General features: G+C 40.5%; 1 protein-coding gene across 2 annotated transcripts; it reads right to left on the bottom strand.

Moving 5' to 3' along the window:
• Positions 1-142: 142 nt before the first annotated feature.
• On the bottom strand, positions 143-11,980 carry pbrm1l (polybromo 1, like). 2 transcript variants are annotated; one of them, XM_079460577.1, is made up of 30 exons: positions 11,709-11,980; positions 11,205-11,350; positions 11,010-11,107; positions 10,768-10,915; positions 10,501-10,653; positions 10,309-10,425; positions 10,135-10,203; positions 9,815-9,913; positions 9,629-9,714; positions 9,457-9,548; positions 8,999-9,206; positions 8,757-8,898; positions 8,548-8,630; positions 8,185-8,464; positions 7,937-8,042; positions 7,191-7,854; positions 6,780-6,991; positions 6,216-6,410; positions 5,925-6,082; positions 5,557-5,802; positions 5,330-5,475; positions 5,033-5,190; positions 4,493-4,676; positions 3,642-3,849; positions 3,152-3,350; positions 2,977-3,057; positions 2,296-2,460; positions 1,472-1,527; positions 1,185-1,383; positions 143-961 (listed from the first exon to the last, which is right to left on the bottom strand). In XM_079460577.1, exons 2-30 carry the CDS (start codon positions 11,337-11,339, stop codon positions 798-800), a joined length of 4,851 nt encoding a protein of 1,616 aa, XP_079316703.1. In that variant the 5' UTR covers positions 11,340-11,350; positions 11,709-11,980; the 3' UTR covers positions 143-797. The 2 variants fall into 2 exon arrangements, with proteins under 2 accessions (XP_079316703.1, XP_079316704.1); XM_079460578.1 differs by lacking the exon at positions 2,296-2,460.
• Positions 11,981-14,345: the final 2,365 nt, after the last annotated feature.

The following is a 14,345-nucleotide window of genomic DNA, read 5'->3' as shown; positions in this document are numbered from 1 at the left end:
TAATAGTTTAGTTAACTTTTAGATATTCCTTTTAGTATTTAATAGGTCTGCCGAGTCGGGTTTTGTGGCTTGGCCTTGTTACAGTTGTAGGTAGAGGTACTGGTAATTCAATTCTTTCATAAACATAAACACGACAAGTCTCGACTCTATTGAAATGTTGTTTATTGATGAATTTAACACAAACTTGTCCTTTTTAATGCAGCAGTGTCCAAAAAAACATTGCAGGGGAAACCAGCAGACAAGCTTTGTCTGTAATGAAAGAGGTAACAAATTACATAAAATTAATAAAATTAGAAACTCAGCTTATTTTTGCTTTTGTATAAAAAAAGAGAATATTTGTAAAATGCTACTGTGTACATTACAGCGTCACGTGTGTGTGTGTGTGTGTGTGTGTGTGTGTTTATAAGCTATAATTATGGCAACTTTAGGGGAAATTATATTTAATAATAGTGCCTGAGGTGCGGTTAAAAGTGTATACATTTTTTAACAGATGTAGTTTAACGTCACGACCATTATTAGTATTTTAAGACCTCTAATTGTCTCCTGGTGTAACAAATCCATATCAGTAGCTGATGCATTAGTGACTTAATTTCAGTGTGTCAAATGTACCTAAATAAATGTCTAAAACCTTTATTTCTCAAACACGCGCAAACAAACCAACAAACACAATTATTGCTGAAGCATTTCTGACAAAGTATGTAATACGTTATCGGATCTTTAGTCATGATAGGAAAGATTTGGTAGGAGAGGATTCTTGCATAAATAAGTCCTGAGAATTAGATGTGAAAGTTGAAGGTTTAAAGGTTGAAGGCCTGTCGGATGTTGAGTGTGTCCCTCATCATCAGGTCTCGGAGTCTCCACAATGCATCTGCCATCGTGGTATGAGCACCCTTGCTCTTCAGCCAATGTGTAGGGAGACGGCTTTCTTGCTCGCGGGTAAGCCGACAGTCTTTTCTTTGTGCTGAGGGAAATCATAAGAGAGTTCATGTTGTTAAGAACATTGTGTATCACGTAACAGTGTCTTGGTGTTTTCAGACGCTTGAAAAATAAACCACAGCAGCTGTGAAACTAGCACCATAAAAGCAGTCCACATGACCCTGTATTTATAGTATTTTGAAGTCATACAAAGTGTAACTTTAGCAAAAAACACTTTAAAGAACTTGTTTTTTCAAATGCATTTTTACCCTTAAGGCTCTGGTCCCACTTGCTTATAGTGGATGAATCAGCACTAAGGCCCTCTATATATTTCAGGTAAGCTTCTGAATGCAGCAGACGTTGAGGTTTTGGAGGCGGGGCGACAAAAATAGGTGGGGTTGGCTGGCCTGGTTGACCTTGACATGGATATGGGGGTGGAGCCTGTTGTCCTGGCCCATAACCCACCATCTTGAAATACAAAAAGAGAAGTAAGGACAAGAAAACCTACATCTACTCTAGTATCGATGCTTGAGATCTTTACTAATCTGATCATTACCTGCATGCCATAAGGGTTTCCGGGACCAGGACTTCCAGCCATACCATTCATTATACCTGAGAAATAAAAAAAACAGTGTGAAAAATGCTTTACTATATAATGCTCAATGGCACTGAATATTGTAGTGATTCATAAGAGCTAAAAGGAATCAATAAAAAGCCGTTGTTTATGTTTCTAACAGCATATGGTTTGAGAAACCACAGATTCAGTAGAGAATAGAGGTGACGAATCTTTTCTTATTTCAAAATATAACATGAGAAAAGACGTTTTTTGTTGAGAAAAAGAATTAAGAATGTTAGTGGTGTGATGTGAATATGAATATTCTTACCCTTTAGTCATCTTAAATCAGACCATGCAGATATACAAACAGAATATGTACTGATATAAAGATACATCAGTATAGGGTTTGTTAAAATAGCAAAATCTGAGATCATCGAAAATGAAATATTTTCCTTTTCACTATATATCTATAGTACATATAATGTCATAACTATTTAAAGCAATAAATGCAGTAATACTCACATAAACAATGCATGTTTTCTACACCATTTAAGTAACAATATGTGTATATCTCACAAATACATGTATGTATTAACTTAAAATGTTTTAGTAAAAATTACATGCTGCAACTACTGCAAAGAATGAATTTCACACCACCAATTAAATGTCTTGATAAAAGAAATTGCAGCTTCAAATCAATGTTTTCAATACTCAATTTTGACCAATTCTTTTTCGTATTTGATTAATTTGCCTTGTTACTTATCAGACCATCTTCATTTTAATCAGGCTGGTGGTGTTTTCTGATTAATCAGGGAGCTTCTTACCCGGAAGGGGCATACCAGGGTACCCGGCCATGCCTGGTGGAAGGTAGTGCTGGGAGGGCAGCTGGGGCACCCCCATGGGATGTGGTGGTGTGCCACACATGCCCATCATGCCCTCAGAAGGACCCTGCATAGGCATGTAGGGCGGACCATAATTTCCCATCATGCCTTGGGCGAGGAGGAGATAGCACAAAAGATCCATGCATTGATGACATGCAGCTAACAAACCATGCACTACAAAACAACAGTCTTATCATGTGCACAAATTTAACTGGAGTTAATCCAGGATCATGGTGCACAAAAGAGCATCTACGTATTTAAGGGGTTAATATTAAAAGGATGTCATGCAAGTATATAAGGACTGTGACAATTTTCAAAAACACAAGAAATGCAAGTTTAAAATACAAACGAGACATTCTGGAAATGAACTACACCAGCGCAAATGGGGCATGCTGTAGTGGTGGGAAGGGACAGTGACATGATGACTGAGGAACGTTCATGAGTGGAGGTTTAGATGGATTGAATGGGTGAGAATTGTCAGAGGGTGCCCGGCTGCTGCATCGATCTCTTTCAGCAAGGGCTTGGGCAATTTGGCGTTACCTTGCACAGGTGGCATGGCCTGGTTTAGCATCCCCATAGCGCTTGGGGGAGGTACCACCCCCATCATTGTGCCAACTGGGGTACCTGCTCTTGGGGAAGCCTGCTGCTGCTGTTGCTGAAGGACCCTCTCTCGTTCCTGATGCTCCACCAGTTTTGCGGCTCTTTCTTTAAATGAATCGAGATGTGAATTAGAGACCTGTCAATCAAACCATTATGGCTAAGAGATGCCGTAACCTCACCGCATGACATTTGGGCTTACCTTCATATTCTGCCTTCTTAGTAGTTTCCAGGTTCCTCCATTCTGTGCCCACCAGTCGGCTCAGCTCTCCAAAGGAGAAATCAGGATGACGGGCTTTAATAAGAGACCTCACCTCACTGCTGAACAGGATGTAGCCACTCATGTTGATCTTACGCTTGGCTCCTTCTTTCTTGGACATGCCCTTTATCTTTGGTGTGGACTGCAGATTGCACAACGGATATATAAGAGTTTGTTGGCTGATGTTAAATGTGTTAAGCCTGATACAATTATTAGACATTTTCAACAAGAAATCTGTGTTTTCTGAATAAATCGTTAGTGATGTTTGCTGATGCATAACTAGCCTAGGGTGTTCTGAATCGGTTTTATCACATTGCTACGCAGTTGCTAGGGTGTTGCCAAGTCAGAAAAAACAACCTAATTCTCTGATATTATATTACATTTTCTTTGTTATGATCGCAGATAGATGTAAAATGTGATTCATCGAAAATACCTGTGGTGGTGTATAAGGCATATCTATGTCATTTAATATAGATGTCTGGCTCTGAGGCATTGAGGGCGTCGCTGCTGCCTCTTCATCATCATCATCCAGATCTTCCATATCTTCATCTAGGTCCTCCATGTCTGCAAACTTGGCCTCCAGTTCCTGTATCTTTTTATCCAGCAGGGGAGACGCCTCCTTTTGAGGCACGATAGGCTTTCTGAAAATTAGAGTAAGAATTAATTGTATTTTGCTTCTTTTCCTTTAACTGACACTGTTGTGTGGTGACAACCTCTCACTAGGGTTGGGAAACGTTTGAATACAAGCGATTTCGATTCTGCTTATCGATTCCCAGTTTCGATTCTACAGGTGAAGTAAAACATTTCGATATCAACCTGTATGATCATTTTGCCTGCGTATTGACTGGTTTGCAAAAAAATATATATATTAATAAGCACCATTTTGTGTATATTTATACACATTTGTAGCAAACATGTTTTTTCTGATTTATTACAATTTGTATTACAATTGCTTAACTACATCATGGTTAAACTATTGTTACTATAATGAAACTATGGTCAATTTGTGGTTCCTGTACTTTATCACAAGTTAGCACAACCAAAATTTTGAAAATATTTACAAATGAATTGATATGAGGGATCCGATTCCTTTTCCGATACGATTCCTAGCCTTTCGGTTTTAATTCCCAACCTTACCTCTCACCCCAAAACAAACCTAAAGAACTTGAATAACTTTAATCATTGGATTAATTACATCTCCAGGTTATGAAAAACAAAGCACAATATAAAGCAATCACACATACACCACAACACGAGGACAACATGTAGGAAAGCATTAGACACCTGAAGTAGAAGATCTCATCATCCACCACTTTAGCAGAAAGTGAGAAACGTTTAAGGCCTTTAAACTTCTTCATTTGCTTTTCGCTCTCAATGTAGCGACTCTCAAACAGGAGCACATCTTCCTCTGCAAACTCAGTGGGTCTGCAGGACAGGAAATCCTTGAAAGACAACACCACACTTTTCCCTGCAAAAACAGGCAGAAATGATTTCAAACGGGTGCACAGGAATTAAAATAAAATAATGCACTTTCTGTATATCTTGTCTGTCTGACCAGCTTCTACATAAAACATTTGCTACTGGTTCTTTTCCCCATCCAAGAGATCTTATGCAGCTTCAAATATGCGTTTAGAGTTCTGATGTGGCGTAACAAATCATACAGTATTCATACAGTAAAATTCCTTATTACTTTAAATGTTAAGTGTTTTTAAACATGATTTTATAAGGCAGGTTGTTGTATTGAGCGCTTAAAAATATCAGATTTTTATAACCGAATACAAAATAAATAGTTTCAATTAGATTAAATAAGCCAGTGCTCAGTACCTGTAATACATGTCATAGGGCAGGTTTCCTCCAGATTGCTAAGAAACACTTCACGCTTGTAGAACATCTTTGTCGGCTCATGTTCGGTCTCCTCAGGGTGGATGAAGATGGGTCCAAAGAAGAACGCTGCTTCATCTCGCACCCACATCTTCTCGATCCTGTCGATATCAACCAAGCAATTCGTTTCACTAAAGCTTCAAACTACTTGCAGGATAACAGCTTAATATTTCAATTTTCAGTCAACAAAAAGTCTTAATGCATTAGGTATTTCTGTTCAACAAGGAAGATCTTTCCCACCTGCCAACTCGAGGGCGCACCAGCCTGTGGGAGCTTATATAGACACAGTCACCCACTTTATGCCACATATCGTTGTAGCGAAGCTGCTCATAGTACTGACAACCCGGCTCCCCATTGGGCACTTCGACTTTGACATCTTCTCGTTCCTGTGAACATTAAGCATGAGTGTTTGAAGCGAACAAGCCAAAGAAGAGGCATCCAACACAGTTCAATTATTCAATTCTTACTTTCTCAATAAAACCGTCTCCATCAGGAAGGTCCAACATTTTGTCTTGATCCCGTTTAGCAGTCATGAACATGGAGGCCACCCTGACCACAGGCAACGTAACATCTCGAGGGACTAGTTTCACGGAGCTTGGTGGCATGGACCACACCTTGATCTTCTTAAAGGTTTTGGTCTTGGCAGTGTACCGAGACTCGCACACGTAAACATCTTCTGGTTTGAATCCTTCTGGTTGCGATTTAAAATAGTCCTTAAAGAAGAATGACACATCCTAGTGACTTTATTGCAGCATTATGGAGACACACTAAAGAATCCAACATCACATATATACTGTATATACATCCTGACCATAGAGTGGCTTGTGGCACTCACCTTTACAAACAACACAGCACATTTCCCCAGGATCTTGCTGAAGGGCACGCGGTTATAGTAGTCGCTCTTGAACACCTCCTTCTCCAGGAATTTACGCGTGGCTAGGTGGAACGTCTCCGCTGGGCGATAAAACCAACCACCATACATCCACTGTTCCCCTGCAGAAAACAACCAATAACCAACAAATTACCAATTATTACAAATATAGAAGCGGCGGAAAATGGGACAATGTCTATAAACAAAGAAAATGAAAACTGAGACTAATAAAGACAATATAAGAATGTTGCGCACCGGCTTCGTCCTTCCAGAGTTTCTCAATGCACACAATGTGAAGTTTCAAATTGGCTTCAGCAGGCTGCACATATACACAGTCTCCCACACTGTAGGTGTTGTTCTCAAAACTGCAGTCCTGACTGTATGCGCTTTGAGAATCCAATGACCACTGGCTTCCTGCGGGTCCCTCTGTTTTATTCTCATCCGGAAGAGCTACGAATCGTAATGGCAAATTACTCATTGATATGCATTCATACAGTCTACCACTGCCAGACAGATGATTCTGAAGAACTACCCACTTAGACGGTGTGAGTCACCCAATAATATTTACAACACTTCTGGGCAGCTATATTAGTCATATGAGACAAAGTCCTAACTACTTGAACAGGGAAAAACTGATTTAAAAACATGTTTTGATCCAAATATAAAACCTGACCCCATCTGTACTATAAACTTTCTTAAGCAATTTGAGCTTAAGAAAGTTTATAGTACAGATGGTCATCAGGATATCATGATATGCATCAGGGGCCAGTTGACCGGCTCCCAAAGACCCGAAGTCCCAAAGATGTCTCAAAAGCAGACCTTTCTTATCCTCCTCTCGTTTCAGTTGGTCTTCCTCCATCTCCTGGGGTAGTTTTTCTCGCTTCTCCTGGTCTATATCTGAATGAAGATGTTTGGATGTGTAGCTCAGTGCCGGACTGAGTAAGATTTCACCGTTCTTGCACAGCTCATCACGAATCTTCACAAAGAACTGCTGAAGCTCCACTGAATCCTCAAAGATCTCAGAATCAGTTCTGAAAGCAGAGAGTAGCCCCTTAGACACTTTCAACCCAAGACTTAAACTTATGCTGACTTAGACATCAAATTCCATTCTGTTAGATCTTGAAGAAACAGATGTGTTTCTTATGTAATTTACTGACTCTAAACTTTACTGGGAAAACAAACAGACAGATTTTATAGCATCAACTTATATTCATACTCTTGAATGCTTACCTATTGAGGCGTCTAGCTTTCTCCAGCACCTCAAACACATGCTCCTGAAACACATCCAGTCTCCGGTAACGCCCGTGATCCAGGTTATGGCGAATGATCTCTAAACTGAGTGGCGGTTCCTCTGGGTCAGCAGGGTCCACAGCCGGCACCTCTGCCAAGGAGTCGCTGTAGCACCGCCCCTCATCATCCTGGTGCCCCATCATCGAAACAAAGAGATTACGAATGAGCTCGCGCACAAGAGTGCCGACTGCCGTGGTGCCCAGCATGCCTTCATCTCCTTCCTCTTCATCCTCAATGCGTCGACGGGCATCCAGAAAAGCTCGATGGAGCAACAGAGCATCGCGATATATGAGAGACTCTGGCTCGTTGTAGGTGCAAGCGTTGTTGAACATAAGGATGAAATCTTCCGCCAGAGAATCGATGTCTTGGTAGCGACCCTGTACCATGTAGCTGCGTATCCGCTCCATGTCAATGGGCCGCTTGATGGCGGCATAATAGTCAGGCAGCTCAGAGCGCGACGGTAGACGTAGAAAGACGGCACTGAGACGACGCCCGCGGCTGTCTGTGAAGTTGCGAACAGCTTCGTAAAGATCAGTGAGCTTTTGCTGAAGCGGTGTGGTCTGCGTGCGCGCCTTTTTAGGGGAGGCTGCAACTCCACTACGACCTAGAAAATCAATGTAAAAAAATACAAAATCGAACAAAAACGTGGAAAGTTTTGCATAAACTCAAAAGGCCACAGAACTTACGAAGCTTCAGTTTAGGGGAGCCCATGTCATCCTCCTCCGGAGCAGGTCCAAGCTCCTTTTGTTTATCTTTAACTATCTTTTCCAAGATGTTTGCATCATTGTAAACCTGCAGGTAAAAAATGTAAATGCGAATTAAAACATCCACATGCCAACCTCGCATCTAGATAAATTTTAAACAACTGATTCAGTCTTTGTTTTGACATAAATTTCCCCCCAGCATTATGTTAAAGTCCGGTAAGGACGCCCACCTGAGACCCCTCCTCGTTATAATGGCGGGCGTTGCGACACATGAGCTTCAAGTCGTGCAGGAGCGCGTCCTCGTTGTTATAGCGCTCAGTGCGGATGTTGTTCTCGATGGTGCGCAGGTCCATTGGCTCTTGGATGATTTTGTAGTAGTCTGGATAATCTTTCTTGGAGGGCTTTACCATAAAGAGATCACAGAGGCGTCGTCCGGTGCCAGCTTCTCGTGCCTCAGTCACTGCAGCATACAACGCCTTCATTCGGTTCTTTTTGGTGTTCTTCTTATGGCTGTAAGAACGCGGATATAAAACAGTTGTAAAGAGAAATGCATTGAATTAAATGTTTGGAAATATTTATAGCCTTCAAATTACCTTTTTCTTTTACCACTTCCTGGGTCAGACACTGCAGTAGAAACCTCTGCTTCATCCTCGTCCCGAATCTCCTTTTTCTTCAGCTAAAAGACAAATTCACCAACAACTTCACTAAAAAAGCTCTGTTTTTCTCATTATATGTGAAATGCATCAATTAAAGATGACACGATTTATATGAAAGAAAGCTGGAGTTATCAAAGCAGACCTACCTGTATTATCTGCTGCAGTCGATGTGCACGTTTGTATATGGTGGAGTTGGGCATGTTGTAGCGTTTAGCATTCTCAAACATGAGCGAGAGGTCACTCTCCATCTGCTCAACTCCCTCATAATCCCCATTCTTCATCTTTTCTCTTTAGGGAAAGGCATGGATTGGGTCAGAGTTTGGACTGGACAGATTTGAATCAAATCTAAATATGTACATATGAGAGAGAGATTCTCTGATATTCCTACCTTATCTGCTGTAAGGAGACGGGGTTTTTGATCTGCTGGTAGTAGTCTGGGTATTCCTTGCGTGAGGGTAGCTGAAGAAACGGTTCGGCGAGAAGTTGCCCCAAAACGCTTTTGGCTCCACGCACAGCCTGGTACATCAGGAGGATTGGGTCACTTGAACCGAGACCGCAGTCAGCCTCCGTTTCTGAAGCGTCATAACGCACAGAGCCTGAAACCACGACAAAGAGAAGTACAAAGATAAAAGATGCCTCTTTAAGAGAATGCACCCTTTTATTTTTGTTATCCATGTCTTAACGACCTTGTGGATTAAACCTTTGAGTGTTGGGGCTTTTCGTAAACATCCAAGTATAATAATACAAGCCAAAACAATCTACGGATACACACACAGTATGCAGTGTAACAAAAAAAAAAAATCAGCATTTACGAGGAAAAGCAGTTGTAGCTTGGATCAAAGTTACCTGAAAGCAGGGAGTCTTCATCACTTTCAGAACCTGCCTGAAGCGCCATGGTGATGGCAGAGAGGCGGTCTCCTTGAGCAGACCTCCGATTTCTGTAACTCACATACACAATGTTTAGGATGTTAAAATACATTTCATCAATGTGACCAATTAAAGACAAGGTAGAAGTTACCTGATGCGGAGGCTGGATTTAGTGGGTTCAGCCTGCTCGATCTCTGCCTTTCTCTGGGCAAAAACCTTCTTGATTGTGTTTGCATCCTTAATAAAAAACAAGCTTACATTAACAAGAGCTTAGTACAAAATCTTACAAAATACATCAAGGAATGAATAGCTACTGAACAATATGAAGTGTAGCAACCTTGAAAACCTGTGAACCGGGCTCGTTGTAGGTTTTGGCATTTTTGGTCAAAAGATCGATGTCCTTCGTCATGGCACTGATAGATTTGTAATGACCCGCCTGAATCAGAACACAAACATTTTCTCTTGATGTTTTGGTCTGTTTTGTGTGTTAGAGGTCTCCGGTAAAAGCTTATTTTATAAACCAATAAGTTACAAAAGGTTTTACTATACATCATTCTTTATTACACATAATTGACCAATTCATTCTAGCCTCAACATATGAAATAATGTCCAATCAGCACACACCATTAAACAATTTAAATAGCAATTTCCACACACCTGTATTCTTTGAGCTACAGCGCGGAGATCTATCGGTTCCTTTATAACAGCATAGTAGTCTGGGTAATGCTGAACATAAAAGTCAAATAACAATGTTTCAACAGTAATAAAGTGAAAAGTAATAAACTGCTAAATAAAATGTTACCTTGGTCTAAATATATATTTAGATCGTACCAATTTAGAGGGAAGTTTCTGGAAGAGCTCACTAACAGTTCTTCCTGAAGAATCAGTACATGACACGACGGCCTCCAAAAGCTGTTCCAATATGGCTTTCAGATAGCCTGGTGGTGTCTGATCACACAGAGAAACATCAATGTCACCTCTCATTTACAAACAGACAAGAAATGTCCGGGTAAAATATCTAACCTCATCCTCCGTGGAAACGCTTGGGTTCTCCCCGTCTTCGCCTTCCTCGTCATCTTCTGCCTCCTCTCCATCACCCCCCTGTAGCAGATCGTTCTTTATGGATTGGAAGACATTAAAAAGCCTGCTGGCAGCCCTATACTCTGCGCTGTCTGTCTGTTGTCAAAAAGAGATACACTGGTGCATTGAAGTTTGGGTAATACATTACACACAAAATGATGAATGGCTGAAAAAGATAATATGGCAAATACTGTAAAATAACAGTCTTACCTTATAGTAGGATTTGGCATTGTTAATAAGCAGATGAAAGTCGGCCGAGAATTGTTCTACATCCTGGTACTCCTCTGCCCTGAGCTTTTGCTGTATCTTCATCATGTCTATGGGTTGACTCACCACCTCATAATAGTCTGGCTGGTTTCTAGACAGGAAAGATAGTGTTTAGATTGGTGTTTGCTGTATGTATTAAACTCAGTATGGATTAATTTGCCAATCATTTAATGATCATTCCATACCTCCTTTTTGGTGCCCGAACAAACAGCTCGCATATCTGTCTGCCCTGATCATCCTTGTAATCTCTGACAGTGTTGTACAATTCATGGCAAATTGCAATCTGAGAAATGATAAAAGCATAAATCGTCATTCTGACAAGATCAGTCATTTTATGGATGACAATTTGATGCTCAGCACAATGCTAACTATGTTCTCACCTGATCCACAGAAGGGGCAGTGGCAGCTCTCCTCCTCCTCCATCCACTGACCGGCGTTGATGAAGTAGCATCGTCAAAGTCTCCTCCACTGGCACTGCTGGAGGGAGAGGTGGCCCGCCTTCTTTTGGACCCCATTTAAACAGTACCTGTTGATGGTTATAACACAACCACGGTTCACATTGCTTGCAACAACACCAGGGTACGGCATGAATGAATTACATAACAATCCACATTTGCAGTAGATTTTATAGCTCGTTTCAACCGTTCACAGTTGTATAAAGCGTTATGAAAATCCGCATATGCAATAATACAAAGCTTACAGTGACCACATAGACCAATATTCACAAAACAATCTGCATTTAACCCGTTTAGTGTCCAAACTTCCGTTTGTCCCCTCTTTTTACTCACACAATATACTCTTTATAGTGCCGCGTTTAAGTCACCTTATAAACCAATGTTGCTACAATATGTGTATGGTTAAGTACAGTAAGCCTAGCCGCTAACCTTCCGGTCTCGAACAGCCAATCCACGGCGTGCTTCAGTCAAACAAAAGAGCGGTCTCAACGGTGCGCTCGCGGGTCATTCGCTTTGTTAAACTTACTGCGACGATCAACGTATTTGGCGATAAAGGTTTACCACATAAGCTCTCGTACCCGTATTAAAATCTCGACTTTCTTGGTGTAATTAAGAATGGAACCTCGGTTACAACGCAGCGCCCACTAGCTAGCATGAAACGATGACGGCTAGCAAACAAAGAAGTCCCGCCTCCTTTGTCCGGAAGAGAATTTGGCGAAGCCCCGCCCCATATTTTGTAGAGGTGCGCTAGGGGGCATAATAACGACAATACGCTGATTTGAATTTAATGGAGATGAATTGGTTTCAAAGATTTAAGAGCCTTTACATTATTAGTCGCTTTTCTTGTATTTTTAAGTAGTAATTTTTTGTAGTTCCGCTTACGTTACAATCTAATGAAATGTATCATCCCACATGATTAAATAGTGTGATACAGTAAACTGTACACTAGCATATTGTTAGTTCACAAGCCATACACTACTGTTATATTTTACAAATTCATTAAAGGTTAAAAGTGCAAGCCTATGTAAAATTATGACACAAAAGTGCACATCTGCATTTTTTCTATATTCGTGTGTATTGTCGAATCTGTTGTGTTTCTGGGAAATGTTTAACATTCAGGAAGTTTACTGCCTTACATTTACATTTAGGCATTTGGCAGACGCTTTTATATAAAGAGACTTACATTGCATTATCTATACATTTTACATAGGTATCTGCAGGATCGAACCCACACTTTTGTGCGCTTTTGTGTCATAATAGACATTTCATTAGATCGTAACATAAGCAGAACTACAAAAAATAACTACTTAAAACCCACAACCTTGCGTTGTTAACGCAATGCTCTTACCACTGAGCTAACGGAAAGCTGGGGCTTGCCTTCTGTGTGGTCCGGTCTTTCTGATGATCAAAGAACAGCATGCATGAAGGAGAATGGTGATGCTCACCGTATTGATCAAGAAGTGCCGAGGGCCAAAGAATCCCAGATAAAGTGGTCAAAAGAGGGAAGAATTATTAACATTGCAGAGGGGAAGAAGATTATGAGAAGGGACTCTTCGTTCCATAATGTGGCCGAGTTTTTTGAGAAACAGGGATTTTTTAAAAGGTAGCCTATCAGGTAGTCTTCTGTGGATGGAAAGGGAAATGTCCTAATGTTAATGAATTCCAGAATGCAGTTTCTACTTTAACTCGTCTCTTTAGCTTTCCTATGTCTTTGATTTCCCAGTAATGTTTTATGAGATTTTTGAAGGTCTAGGTATATGATGACCGTACCATTTTGCAATCTTCAGTAGTTCCACCAACCGTAGGAAGGATGTGATTGCTCTGGCAAGAGCGGAAATTGAAGATGTTTATGAAGGACTTGTTGGGATAAAAGGTGTTCATAATAGGAACCAGACAACCTTAATTATTGTGTGGCCATTTTGATGTGTATGCACGACCAGTCTCCTAAGAGCATTGTTGAACTGCTTCCTAACTTTTGCATCTCGACACACTGATTTGGATAAAGTCCTAATTGAGTACAGTGAAACAGTGACAGATTTTGACTCGTTCTTAGATTGTGCACATGGTAAGGTTTTTTTTATTCAAATTTTTTTCACAGGTACAGGTTTGGAATAATAGAAGAAAGGAAGGAGAGAAAGTCCTTTTACAGCTTCTTAAGAAAAAAAAACTTTAAAACTCAGCAAGACAGAAGATACGGTAAGCGATTGCAAATTTTCGTACAAACTTATTTACAGGTCAGGTACTTAAGAGGATGTGCATTTTAATATGCCTCTTATGCAAAAGTTTTTAGACTGTTACTTCGGCCCGGGTATTTGAAGAACAGCTACAACAAGAAACATGAAAACTTCTTCCTGATCTTACGTGAATAAAACATAAGCAGGCAACAGAAGCAGGTTTTGTGAAAAACAGATTGTATTTCCAATGGAGAGGTGTGCAGTATAAACAGCGTGTGCAATATGTACTAGGTACGATCTTATTGTTTGCTTCTTATTGATTGCAACAAGGGCGTATTTGTTTTTAAACGTATCTTCCCAACTTGTACCAGAGCGCTTCAGCAGGAATGACAAGCCCAAGCCATCTCAAATCCAGCTCATCGTTGATAAGACCACATGGAGCACTAACATTCCGACCGTGGATGACGTTCTGCTGGCATGGATCCCTCTTGCCCAAACGGCCCCTGCTCAGATTGAAAGTGATGTGTCCACAAGAAATTCAGTCGCCTTAGAAGTGATGAGCAAATTACTTCAGTGAAATAAGTACGTTCTGTTTCTGTAGCTCAATTTGGTAGATCATTATGTTTGCAGCACAAACATTTGATTTCCTGAGGAAAACTGAATACCCTGAATCCACTTTTTTAAGGCAGCTTTAGATGAAAGTATATACAAATCAATCTAAATAAATATAAAACATAGTATAGAAATGAGCAGAAAAACATGCATATAGCCTGTTTTACATTTATTTTTAAGTATAATTTTTAAGTAATTTGGCCATGATAAACCTATTTACTTTTAAAACACAGTATCTTCCATGAGATCTTCATGGTTTTGTGCAGTCACTGATATGAAT

This window comes from Barbatula barbatula (genome assembly GCF_947034865.1).
Source record: "Barbatula barbatula genome assembly, chromosome: 7".
Taxonomy (NCBI): domain Eukaryota; kingdom Metazoa; phylum Chordata; class Actinopteri; order Cypriniformes; family Nemacheilidae; genus Barbatula; species Barbatula barbatula.
The sequence above is the reverse complement of the archived record's forward strand: the minus strand, read 5'-3'. Positions and strand labels throughout refer to the sequence as shown.